At 42.2% G+C, this 12,509-nt stretch overlaps 1 protein-coding gene across 1 annotated transcript in view; it reads left to right on the top strand.

The window, feature by feature from the left end:
• The first annotated feature begins 5,546 nt into the window (after nucleotides 1-5,546).
• Nucleotides 5,547-12,509, top strand: part of HSPA4 (heat shock 70kDa protein 4) — a 54,689-nt gene continuing 47,726 nt past the window's right edge. The window contains exon 1 of the mRNA XM_010844524.1: nucleotides 5,547-5,902. Coding sequence (XP_010842826.1) covers nucleotides 5,796-5,902 — 107 coding nt within the window. The 5' untranslated portion in view covers nucleotides 5,547-5,795. The remainder of the gene's footprint in view (nucleotides 5,903-12,509) is intronic.

Raw genomic sequence — 12,509 nt, 5'->3', positions numbered from 1 at the left:
ATGGTATTTTAAACTAAAAGCTGTGCCAAGGCAAATGAGACAGGTAGATATGAAGTTTGAGACAGATCAGGGATGTGTTTCTGCCAGTTTAGCTAAAGGCTGTCCAGGCCTCCCACAAGATAAAAGACAGGGAGGCCACAACTCAGACATAGTGATCTTTTAGGTAGTTTAGGCACTTCACCCTAGGGTAGGCTTGTTAACCGCAAACTAGGTTCTACTTTTGGTGGATGTTGAGCTAAAAATCACAACCAAGCCAAAGATGGGGAGAAAAAAGGATTTATTACATGCAGTTAGAACAGAGAACACTGGGGATATTTTCTAAAACAGTGTCTCCCTGAACAGCAAAATTGGGGAAGTTTTAAGCTAAGGAAGGGTACATGCATATCCATGAAAGGCCTTGTGTGGTGTATGCATATTCATGAAGGGGTTCTAGCTGAGAATTCTCAACACAGAATTGAGACACATTGTGAGTGAAGCCACAAGGGTCAGAAAAGAAACGTCATCATTCCATCCTCCACCTGGGCGGGGGCCTTAGTTCCCATAGAACTCAAAAGATGTGTATCAGATTATGTATATCCTTTGAGAAGGGACCAGGACTCTTTTTTATGGCTGAACTTTTGTTTCTTGACTAGTTTTCCTTTATTCCCACATTCCCTCATTTTCCTTATGATAATGATTGTTAATTACTGAGACCTGTTTGAACAGGGCAAGTTCAGTTCAGTCGCTCAGTCGTGTCCGACTCTTTGCGACCCCATGAATCGCAGCACGCCAGGCCTCCCTGTCCATCACCAACTCCGGAGTCCACCTGAACCCAAGTCCATCGAGTCGATGATGCCATTCAACCATCTCATCCTCTGTCGTCCCCCTTTCCTCCTGCCCTCAATCTTTCCCAGCACCAGAGTCTTTTCCAATGAGTCAGCTCTTCGCATCAGATGGCCAAAGTACTGGAGTTTCAGCTTCAGCATCAGTCCCTCCAATGAACACCCAGGACTGATCTCCTTTAGAATGGACTGGTTGGATCTCCTTGCAGTCCAAGGGACTCTCAAGAGTCTTCTCCAACACCACAGTTCAAAAGCATCAATTCTTCAGCGCTCAGCTTTCTTCTCAGTCCAACTCTCACATCCATACATGACCACTGGAAAAACCATAGCCTTGACTAGACGGACCTTTGTTGACAAAGTAATGTCTCTGCTTTTTAATATGCTATCTAGGTTGGTCATAACTTTCCTTCCAAGAAGTAAGCGTCTTTTAATTTCATGGCTGCAATCACCATCTACAGTGATTTTGGAGCCCCCCAAAATAAAGTCTGACACCGTTTCCACTGTTTTCCCATCGATTTCCCATGAAGTGATGGGACCAGATGCCATGATCTTCATTTTCTGAATGTTGAGCTTTAAGCCAACTTTTCCTCTTTCACTTTCATCAAGAGGCTTTTTAGTTCTTCTTCACTTTCTGTCATAAGGGTGGTGTCATCTGAATATCTGAGGTTATTGATATTTCTCCTGGCAATCTTGATTCCAGCTTGTGCTTCTTCCAGCTCAGTGTTTCTCATGATGTACTCTGCATATAAGTTAAATAAGCAGGGTGACAATATACAGCCTTGATGTACTCCTTTTCCTATTTGGAACCAGTCTGTTGTTCCATGTCCAGTTCTAACTGTTGCTTCCTGACCTGCATACAGGTTTCTCAAGAGGCAGATCAGGTGGTCTGGTATTCCCATCTCTTTCAGAATTTTCCAGTTTATTGTGATCCACATAGTCAAAAGCATTGTGCCCAGGCATAGGTCAAAAAAAAAGTCTTCCGCCAAAAATGGCTTCTCTTAGATCAAGAAAGCCATGCCTGGTTCTCTTTCTCCATGAACTGCCCCCCTCCCCCACCCAGTCTGCTTACAGACTGGTTTATGTTTGTCCAGTGCTTAATAACCCAGAGTAGACAGATGGAGACAGGACTCTGTAATAAGTAAGGTCAATAATATCTTTGGTGTTATTTATATCCATCTAGGTGGGAAAAAAATAGGAGATAGAGGAAGGATAGTTAAGTGCAACAAAATATACATAAGAAAACTTACCATGTTAACCATTTAAAAGATTCATTTATTTTTATTTAATTATTTTTGGCTTCACTGGGTCTTCATTGCTATATGTGGGCTTTTCATTGTGGTGGCTTCTCTTACTGTAGAGCCTTGGCTCTAGGTTCAAGGGCTTCAGTAATTATGGCTTGCAGGCTCCAGAGTGTGGGCTCTGGAGTAGTTGGGATGCATGGGATTAGTTGCTCCATGGCATACAAGGATTGAACACGGGCCCCCTGCACTGACAGGTGGATTTTCAACCACTGGATCATCAGGGAAGCCCCATTATAACCATTTTAAAGAGCACAAATCAGTGGCATTATGTATGTTCACACTGTTGTGCAACTATCACTGCTATCCACTCAGAACTTTTTCATTATCCCAGACTGAAACTGTACCCATTAAACAATAACTCTCTAACCCCAACTACCAGCCAGCCCTTTGCACGCGCATGTGTGTGTGCATGTGTGCTCAGTCTCCTCCGACTCTTTGCAACCCCATGGACTATAGCCTGCCAGGGTCCTCCATCCATGGGATTTTCCAGGCAATAATACTGGAATGGATTGCCATTCCTTCCTCAAGGCATCTTCCTAACTCAGGAATCAAACCTGCATCTCCTGTACCAGTCAGCCCCTAGTGACCACTATCCCATTTTTTTAAAAAGTTTTTTCCCCCAGTATTCTATTTTCTATCTCTATGAATTTGCCTAGTCTAAGCGCCTGGTGTAAACGTAGTCAATATTTGTTTTTTGTATGTTTAGCTTCTTTGACTTAGCGTGGTGTTTTTAAGGCTCATTCATGTTGCAGTGTGTTAGGATTTTGTTCCTTTTAGTCTGCGTAATATTGCATCATAGGGGAGTTTGTTGTTCCGTCACTTAATCGTGTCTTGACTCTGCGACTCCATGGACTGCAGCATGCCAGGCCTCCCTGTCCTTCACAGTCTCCTGGAGCTTATTCAAACTCATTGAATCAGTGATGCAATCCAACCATCTTGTTCGGTCATCCCCTTCTCCTCCTGCCTTCAATCTTTCCCAGCATCAGGGTCTTTTCTAATAAGTTGGCTCTTCACATTGGTGGCCAAAGTATTGGAGCTTCAGCATCAGTCCTTCCAATGAATATTCAGGATTGATTTCCTTTAGGATTGACTGATCTGTCCTTGCTATCCAAAGGACCCTCAAGAGTCTTCGCCAAGACCACAGTTGAAAAAAATCAATCCTTCGGCACTCAGGCTTCTTTATGGTCAAATCTCACATCCATACATGACTACTGGAAAAACCATAGCTTTGACTATATGGATCTTTGCTGGCAAAGTAATGTCTCTGCTTTTTAATATGCTGTCTAGGTTTGTTATAGCTTTTCCTCCAAGGAGCAAGTTTCTAAGTCTTTTAATTTCATGGCTGCAGTCACAATCCACAGTGACTTTGGAGTCCAAGAAAATAAAGTTTCTTACTGTTTCCGTTGTTTCCCATCTGTTTGGCATGAAGTGATGGGACCAGATGCCATGGTCTTCATTTTTTAATGTTGAGTTCTAAGCCAGCTTTTTCACTCTCCTCTTTCACATTCGTCAAGAGGCTGTTTAGTTCCTCTTCATTTTCTGCCATAAGGGAGGTGTTATCTGCATATCTGACGTTATTGCTATTTCTACTAGCAATCTTGATTCCAGCTTGTGCTTCATCCAACCTGGCATTTCATATGATGTACTCTGCATATAAATTAAATAAGCAGGGTATATATCACGTGCTAAAAAAAATTCATGCATCAGGGGACATTTGGTTATTCCCAACTTTGGGTGTTGTGGTAACACTGTGAATAGGGGTGTATAGCATCTGTCCTTGCCCTCTTTTTGAAAGGTTCTTTCTTTCTGTCTCTACACCTCTTATTATAGCCTAAGGGCACACTCTGTATTTGTTTTTGAAGACAAAATCAGGTATGATTCAGCCAAAATGTGAGAACCATGTGGTGATTCTCTCCTGACTCAGTTGGTAATGAATTCACCTGCAATGTAGGAGACCCAGGTTCCATTCCTGAGTTGGGAAGACCCCCTGGAGAAGAAAATGGCAACCTACTCCAGTATTCTTCCTGGGAAATTCCATGGACAGAGAAGCCTGGTGGGCTACAGTCCATGGGGTCGTAAACAGTAGGCTACATCTTAAGGGCTAAACCACCACATGTAGTAGCTAACGAGTTTAAAGGCATACAACATGAGATTTAGGCATTGCTCTTAGAGACTGAGGGGCTTTCTTAGGTAGCAGGTATGAAATAAAATTCATATTTTATGGCAAAATAAGAAAAATTCAAACACAAAAAGCTTCCTCTGCCTCCCCCCTCCCAATTATGAGTGGCTCAAACTTGCTACCAGTCACTGGGACTCCATTTACTCTTTTAGCTACTCTTGTGACCAGTTGGATTTGAGTTTTAGGGGACTTCAGCTTATTCAGTGTCAGCGGCCCTTAAAAAAATCAGAGTAAATACTTATAACAAGGTGCTGTGCTTAGTCACTCAGTCGTGTCCGACTTGTAACAAGACATCACATCAAATTAGTGGAGACATGGAGATTCAGACTCCTGATTTTCTGAGGTATCTTTCAGCAATTCATCAGAAATGCTCAATACTTAGAATTGCTTCCTGATTGCCAGCTGGCTTCCCTTCCACACCTGGAAGCCACTTTCAGAAGCTTCTCTCTTCCAGATGCCCAAGCAAGTAAGGGGCCCTGAAGATTTGCTACCTTCAAATTTCATCCTGCCACTTACCAGGAGCATGTCATCTATTTCTGTGTGTCAGGCATCGAGTTCAAGACTTGTGCTTAGAATAGGTTGGGGGCTGAAAGTCTTATGTGCCGTAGGCTCCTCAATCTGACCTAAGAGCAAGAGTGGTTCAGAAAAGGGTGTGACAAGGCTGACGAACAAAAAAAAAGGTGGAGTCCCGGCCTCCGGTGCGGAGGGCACTGTCTTTGACAGAGCTCGATCGAACACTCTGCTGAGGGTCGCGTTTCAAAGGAGGCCTTCTCTTTTGCCCAGTAACCTTCCCCAAGCAAAGCAGATGAGAAGTCCCTCTGGACTTTGAAAATCAGTTTGCGATCCCACTTCCCTACACAAGGTGGGGCGTAGGAGGTGTCACAACCGGAACTTCCTTTGAGATAAAGAAAAAAGACGGAAGTAGGCCAGAAGCACTTCCTCAGTATTTTGCCTCAAACCTGCTCTCCCTCCTACTTTCTACTGGAAGGGAGGTGCTCCACGGCTCTTTAACGCTAAAGGGAGTGCTTCGGAGGGTTCTGTGCGCAGGCTTAGTGACTAGCTCCGCCTCCCAACTATCTTTCAGCTTCCCCGTCGCTCCTCTGGTTCTCGGGCCTGGGCTTGACGCACTCTTGTACGTAACTGGGGGGCGGAGCCTCAGGAAGAAAGGCTGCTGAGACTGGGTCTCGCGAGAACATTCCCTCGCAGTTCTCGCGCTGCAGCTTTACTCTCGTCGCAACGAGATCTTTCGAGATCTTCTCCGCCCCCGCTACCGGCGCCCACTCTGCGGCCGCTGAGCCGGAGCCGGCCTGAGCAGTGCCCTCAGCGCGGCCCTCTTTCCAAGACCCTAGGTGCTCGCGTGGATCTTCGCACGTCCCCCACTATCCCAGGTCCCCCTGTCCCACGCGGCCAGCTTTCTGCGCGCCAGCCCCGCCGGGGTCCGTGTCTTGTCTTGCCGGCCGGACCTGGGCTGGAGCCTGAGCTGTAGCCGGCGCCATGTCGGTGGTGGGCATAGACCTGGGGTTCCAGAGCTGCTACGTCGCTGTCGCCCGCGCCGGCGGCATCGAAACGATCGCTAATGAGTACAGCGACCGCTGCACGCCGTGAGTGTGGGCCAGGCTAGCCGCGTGCACTGGGGGTGGGGAGGTAGCGCTTGTCCGAGCTGTGACCCTCGCGGTTTGGGGAACGCGGACCGGGCAGTCACCTCCGTTCCGAGCCGAGGCTCCGGTAGGTAGGGGAACCCCATTGGGTTTTAGGTCATTAGGGGCTGCGACCCTTCTTGTGGGTCTGCGCTAAGGACGACGCCTTTTTACTGTGACCGGCTGGCCGAACAAGGGCTGTGAGTGGTTCCTTGGACTAGTGGAGGCCATGGGTAGGAACTGGAGGGAAGGCAGGCCTGGGATGTGGGATGGACCGAGACCCTCTTTTAGAAGGCACATTGTAGGCGTGGGGTGTACTAACGTTTCTTCAGGCCAGCACAGAGTTTGGGGCTTTGCACACAGCAAGCGCTTAATAAAAGTTTAATTGAACCGCTTCTGGCATCTGCCGGCAGGCGGTAAGACCATGCAGCGGCCAGAGTCCCACGTGAGTGGGGGTGGGGTGGCGCCCGGAAGAGAGGGAGTCGGAGCGCCGGAGATCTCAAGATTGGATTGGCACGGACAGATTCTGAAAAAGATACAATAAAATCGATGCCTTTTGGATACCTTTGCATTCACTTTGGTTTTTCACGTCGCTTCAGTATATTGAACTGTGTTGGGTCATTTTCTGCTATCCTGTGCGCATCCACCCCAACAGCGTTCCACTTTTACGGTAATATACATTCCAGCCAGGGTGTTGGCCCCAATTGTTAATGAATGACTCAGGGGCTCACTTTGACTTTTAAAAGAACCTATATAGTAAGTTATGGGACCAGTAAAGACACAGCACTAAAAAAAATCATGACTCACCCACGTTTTTCCTTGGATAGGGTAAGAAAGAATCTACTTGTATAGAGATACCTTTCAATCATTGTCTTCCTTTTGGACAAAATCTTTTAAGAAGTTTCATATTATTTGTTTGGTTCTCATTGTGTCTCATTAAGGGCCTCTGTTCTAAGGCTCCTTTTTCACCCTGACTTTTGTTACGTTTCTTCAGCGATAGGTTTCTGGCCAACTGGATTGCTCCGTTTGCCAGACTGATCTTTGCTACCCAGGGGGCTGACAACATTTTCCTTAAACTTAGCAGATTTCTACCTCTTATTTTAGACTAACCCAGGTGCTTGCCCGAAAACCCATCCCAGATTCAAAATCTCAGTTTGATGTTCCTTTCTCAATTTTGTAGTTTTTAACAGCATTAATGAGAGATAATTCACATACCATACAGTTAACTCTTTCAAAGTGTACAATTTGTTTTTAGTGTAGTTACAATTGTGCAATTATCAACACAATTTTAATATTTTCTTTACCCCACAAGAGAAACCCTGCACTCATTAACAGCCACAACCCAATCCCCCACCCTCCCATCTTCATAGTTTGTAATAGTGCGTCTAATTTGTATTTCCAGGCAAGTGTATTGTACACTGAAGTTTTTTAAGTATTTAAGCATTAATTTCCTATTTGTTACTGTCTTTCTGGATCCTGTTGTGCTTCATCTGTAGAGATAGTTTTCCTCAAGAAGTTAAAAGGACTAGAGCACTGAGTTAATCATGTAACTTTTTGGTCTTTTTCCCACCTAGAAGTGAGCATATTTTATTTAGCTCCAAAGGTAAGAATATAAAGTATTAGAATGAAGTGTTCCTGACGTTTCTTTTTAGCCTCTTAAAGATGAGCCCTCTTTCTCCTTTAAACAAATAGGAACTGTAAAAGTATTACTGTGAATCTCATTATTTGGAACTGAAAGAGTTGTTTCAGAAAAGGATAGATAGACCATGTAATTGTGACAAAGAATGTTTAAAAATAGTTTTTCTTACATATTTTCCTTATATCTCTTGGAAACTTAGATGCCATACATTCAAGTAATTTTTGAACTATGATTAGCTTGGATTTCTGTCTTGGAGTCTTTGGTTAAGTAGAACATGGGGGCAGAAAGGTTGGGTTTTTTTTTTTTTTTTTTAAAGTAGTGATTACCAAAGCATGGATTTAAACCTCAAAGATACACAGGGACTGATGTAGATTTGCTTGAGTGTGAGAGTGGAATGAAATGGAGGATTGGTTGTGATGAAAGTAACGCATTTCAGATGAGATCGGGAGCGTTCAGAGTGGTATGGCAGTAGACGTAACTTTTCAATATGTGGGTACGACAGGATTTGATTTCCATTTTTGAGGCGCTAGTTGAATTTTACCTTTCTCAGCAAATAAGATCCTTCCATCATGGACACGTGGCTAGTGGGCAAAACCAAATGTTAAATGTATAATGACTGTGGTAAGGACGCTGATGGGAAAGTATGGAAAACAGTGATGGGGGACCTAATTTAAGTGGATATGAGGTGGTGATGGAAAGCATTCTTAAAAAAGTGCCATTTAAGATGTAACCTGGAGGATGAATAGGGTTTTACCATGGAGATCTATGGTGGGAGTGAGCAAGAGTTGTTGAGGCAAAAGAAATAGCAAGTGAGGAAGACCTGAACTTGGCACACTTGACACTACTGAGGGGATTATGGCCATTTGAAGGAATGTTGAACTGAATCTAGAGAGAGGCAGGGTGGAGCAAATCATAGATTTTTATCTAGGTGCTGTGGGAGGTGATTCAATTGATACTTTAAAAATGTGATTGGCTTTTTTTATGGAGAGAGGATTTATTTGAGAAGGGCGAGAGAAGCCTGATGCACCCGAGGATACTTAGGAGGCTACTGAAATATTTGGTCCATGTGGGAGTTGCTGTTGCTCTCCACTGGTATGGAACTGGGAGGAAAGTGTGGGCGGCTTAGAGATAAACTGTGGAGTTCTAAATTATGAGTGTTGACATTTTATGACCATAGGCTTTGGTATAAGATGGAAAACCTATTTTTATATTTAGTTGGATTATTACAATAGAGTACAACCTTAAAGCTTTGGAATTGAAATGTTAACGGACTGCCAAACTTCACAGGCGTTAGTTGGACTGCATTATGCAGTTTATAGGGTAAAGATGAATTACCTAAGAAAAGCATTCTGTGTATGAATAGTTTATATTATCATTTTCATGGACTTAGTTCCTAATAAAACAATATATTAGGAATTTGAAGAGATGGAATTGTCTATTAATAACTACCCTTGAGAGCGAAAGCTGAAAATAAGTATAGGTTCTGGTTAACTGGCAGATTAACTTCTGATAGGTTATTTGTGCAAGAAAAGTGTTTCTCTCTAGAATAAATGTCTTTACATGTTGTGGATCTGTGTAGAGCTGCAAGATGACTTGGATCTTTTGGGTTCAATGAAAAGGAAAGTTGATTTGTTAACTAAAGCTTTAAACTACTTAGACTTCCCATATCTAATTGTGAAGGTTATCAAAGTAGTTTAAAAAAAGACTCACTTAAGAACTAAAAAGCTTGTATACAGAATTGGTGGGCATAGTCGACAGAAACTTTGTCATCAGGTTCTAAATTGGATTTCCGATATTATAACTTTTTTCCTGACTTAAAATACTTGTTTGCCACAACAACAACAAAATAAAGTAGTAAGTAAAATTGTTTCTTATCTAATTATTTGCTATTATATACATATATATCGGAGAAGGCAATGGCACCCCACTCCAGTACTCTTGCTTGGAAAATCCCACGGACGGAGGAGCCTGTTAGGCTGCAATCCATGGGGTTGCTAAGAGTCAGACACGATTGAGCGACTTCACTTTCACTTTTCACTTTCATGCATTGGAGAAGGAAATGGCAGCCCATTCCAGTGTTCTTGCCTGGAGAATCCCAGGGACGGGGGAGCCTGGTGGGCTGCTGTCTGTGGGGTCGCACAGAGTCGGAAACGACTGAAGTGACTTAGCATAGCATACATATATATATCATTTCATGACTTTTTCTAGATTTATACAAATATAAGTATATATAAATATAAATATACAAATATAAATATATATGTATATTTGTAAATATACAGATATACCTGTATAAACAAATAGGATCATACAATATTTTGTAACTATTTCAGTTATGTTTTAGACATCTTTCAGAATCAGTAAATACGAAGTCACCTCAAGTATGAGTCCATATTATGACTTGAACATGCTTTACTCAAATGTTGAGGTGGTTTCTAAATTTTTGCAATTAGAAATAATCTTCAACAAGTAGTCTTTTATATTTGTCTGCATGTTAATACTTTTATTTTTGTTGGATAGATTTCCAGATGTGGTTGGACAAAGGATATATATGCTTAGAATTTCAGTGCATATTGCCTGAATACTTCACAAAAATTTAAGAGGTTAATTCATACCAGGAACATAAGTGATTTCTCTGTTTCACTGGAGTTTGTGAGGATTATGAGTTAAATTACATAAAGTATTTAGAATACTCCCTAAGTGTGTGTTAATACTGCTATTATTACCTTTTTGTATTTTTTATTATTTCTCTTTATTAATGGACTACACTAGGATAGTAAAAGGAAATCTATGGAACTTTGCCTTTAGCACTCATCAGATATGTAGCTTTTAATGTGCAAATCTTACTGACTCAGGAGTTTAGTTCTTTAGGAACTGCATATCTTGCAAGTATGAGTTGTTCTGTTTGATACTGTTTTGGGTACTTTCTAGCTCAGGGCTAAGACAGTGATCATGGGATACACTAATTAATGCAACCATTTTCATGCCAGTTTCGCCATTATCTCTTATTTAATAGTCTAAATACTATTGTAGGTTCTCTGTAAAACTCATTTTCTTATATTGTTTAAAACGTTGAATTAGAGGAACAGCTGTCTTCATATCCTGAGAACAGTTCTACACACACATATAAACATGAAGCTACCTTTTAAGGATCTGTGCTGGTTGCAGCTGTTCATAATATCCTATTAGAATGTGCATAAATGTGTGGTCAGTGGTATCTCATACCCAGGAAGGAGAACAACATTGTTACCTAGTTTAAATGGATTATTTTTTCTAGGACTTAGAGATTAGAACAGAGATATCTTGAACTTGATTTAAATTAACTTTTTGATGTCAACCTGTAATTTGGGATGGAGGAAAAGTAATATCAGTCAAGTAGCAAGTGTCTTGAGTACTACTGTTTTTAGCAGCATTAAGTTGGCTTTGTGTGGAGTATAGAGAAAGTCGAAGATAAAGAGCCCTGCTGTGGAGGGCTCTTGCAATCAGTCTAGTTGGAAGTATGAAAGCAAAAGTAAAAAGAATAAGCATAGAGTACAGTTATGGGTGAAGTTATTAAGTACATACCTTAATTAAGTACAAGTTAAATGGAGAGAACATTAGTCGGGGGTGGGGTGATATGGAAAGGCAGGAGTGGGACTTGCAAATAGGATTAGAATAATGAAGACAGGATTGGGACAGTCTGAGTGAAAGTATCAGTTCAGTTCAGTTCAGTCGCTCAGTCGTGTCCGACTCTTTGTGACCCCATGAATCGCAGCACACCAGGCCTCCCTGTCCATCACCAACTCCTGGAGTTCACTCAGACTCACGTCCATCAAGTCAGTGATGCCATCCAGCCATCTCATCCTCTGTCGTCCCCTTCTCCTCCTGCCCCCAATCCCTCCCAGCATCAGAGTCTTTTCCAATGAGTCAACTCTTCGCATGAGGTGGCCAAAGTACTGGAGTTTCAGCCTCAGCATCAGTCCTTCCAAAGAAATCCCAGGGCTCATCTTCAGAATGGACTGGTTGGATCTCCTTGCATTCCAAGGGACTCTCAAGAGTCTTCTCCAACACCACAGTTCAAAAGCATCAGTTCTTCGGCGCTCAGCCTTCTTCACAGTCCAACTCTCACATCCATACATGACCACAGGAAAAACCATAGCCTTGACTAGACGGACCTTTGTTGGCAGAGTAATGTCTCTGCTTTTGAATATACTATCTAGGTTGGTCATAACTTTCCTTCCAAGGAGTAAGTGTCTTTTAATTTCATGGCTGCAGTCACCATCTGCAGTGATTTTGGAGCCCCCAAAAATAAAGTCAGCCACTGTTTCCACTGTTGAAGTAGGAATAAATCTAGAGGGTTTGGTAAGCAATACAACAGTATGTTTATGGATAGGATTTGGAGTTTGATAGTCCTGATTTTGAATGCTGGACTCTAATATTAGTTATGTTTCTAGGCACATAATGACTTTATTCAGTTCTTCATTTACAAAGTAGGGTCAGTAATAGTTCTTTTCTCACAGTGTTTGGGAGAAGCAAATGTATAATGCTTAGTGCACTGCCTGGCATACAAAGGTTCAAAAATGAAAGCTGTAAAACAAGAGAACTTGACCTGCTTGGATGAAAGATAGGCTTTCTGCCATACATGGGGATTCCATATAGGCTGTGTGCAAATTTTGAATATCCTGGTGAGTGGTAAGTGGTACATGTTTACTTTAAATATCTGGTTCGCTATCAAAACTTGGACAGAATTATTCAGTCACTGAAGATTTTAGAGTGTGTTTGTTGAGAAACAAATTTACTGGGGGTATGTAGCTTCTGTTTTTAAAATAATTATTTATTAGGATTGCATAGGAATATTTACCTAAATGGTAGTGGTGGCCATTTATGGGGGAGGGTTTTGGTTGTGGAGTTGCTGATAATACTTCTTTTCTTCCTTACACTTCGCTAATTTTC

This window comes from Bison bison, unplaced genomic scaffold (assembly GCF_000754665.1).
Source record: "Bison bison bison isolate TAMUID 2011002044 unplaced genomic scaffold, Bison_UMD1.0 scf7180017864203, whole genome shotgun sequence".
Taxonomy (NCBI): Eukaryota; Metazoa; Chordata; class Mammalia; order Artiodactyla; family Bovidae; genus Bison; species Bison bison.
The sequence above is the reverse complement of the archived record's forward strand: the minus strand, read 5'-3'. Positions and strand labels throughout refer to the sequence as shown.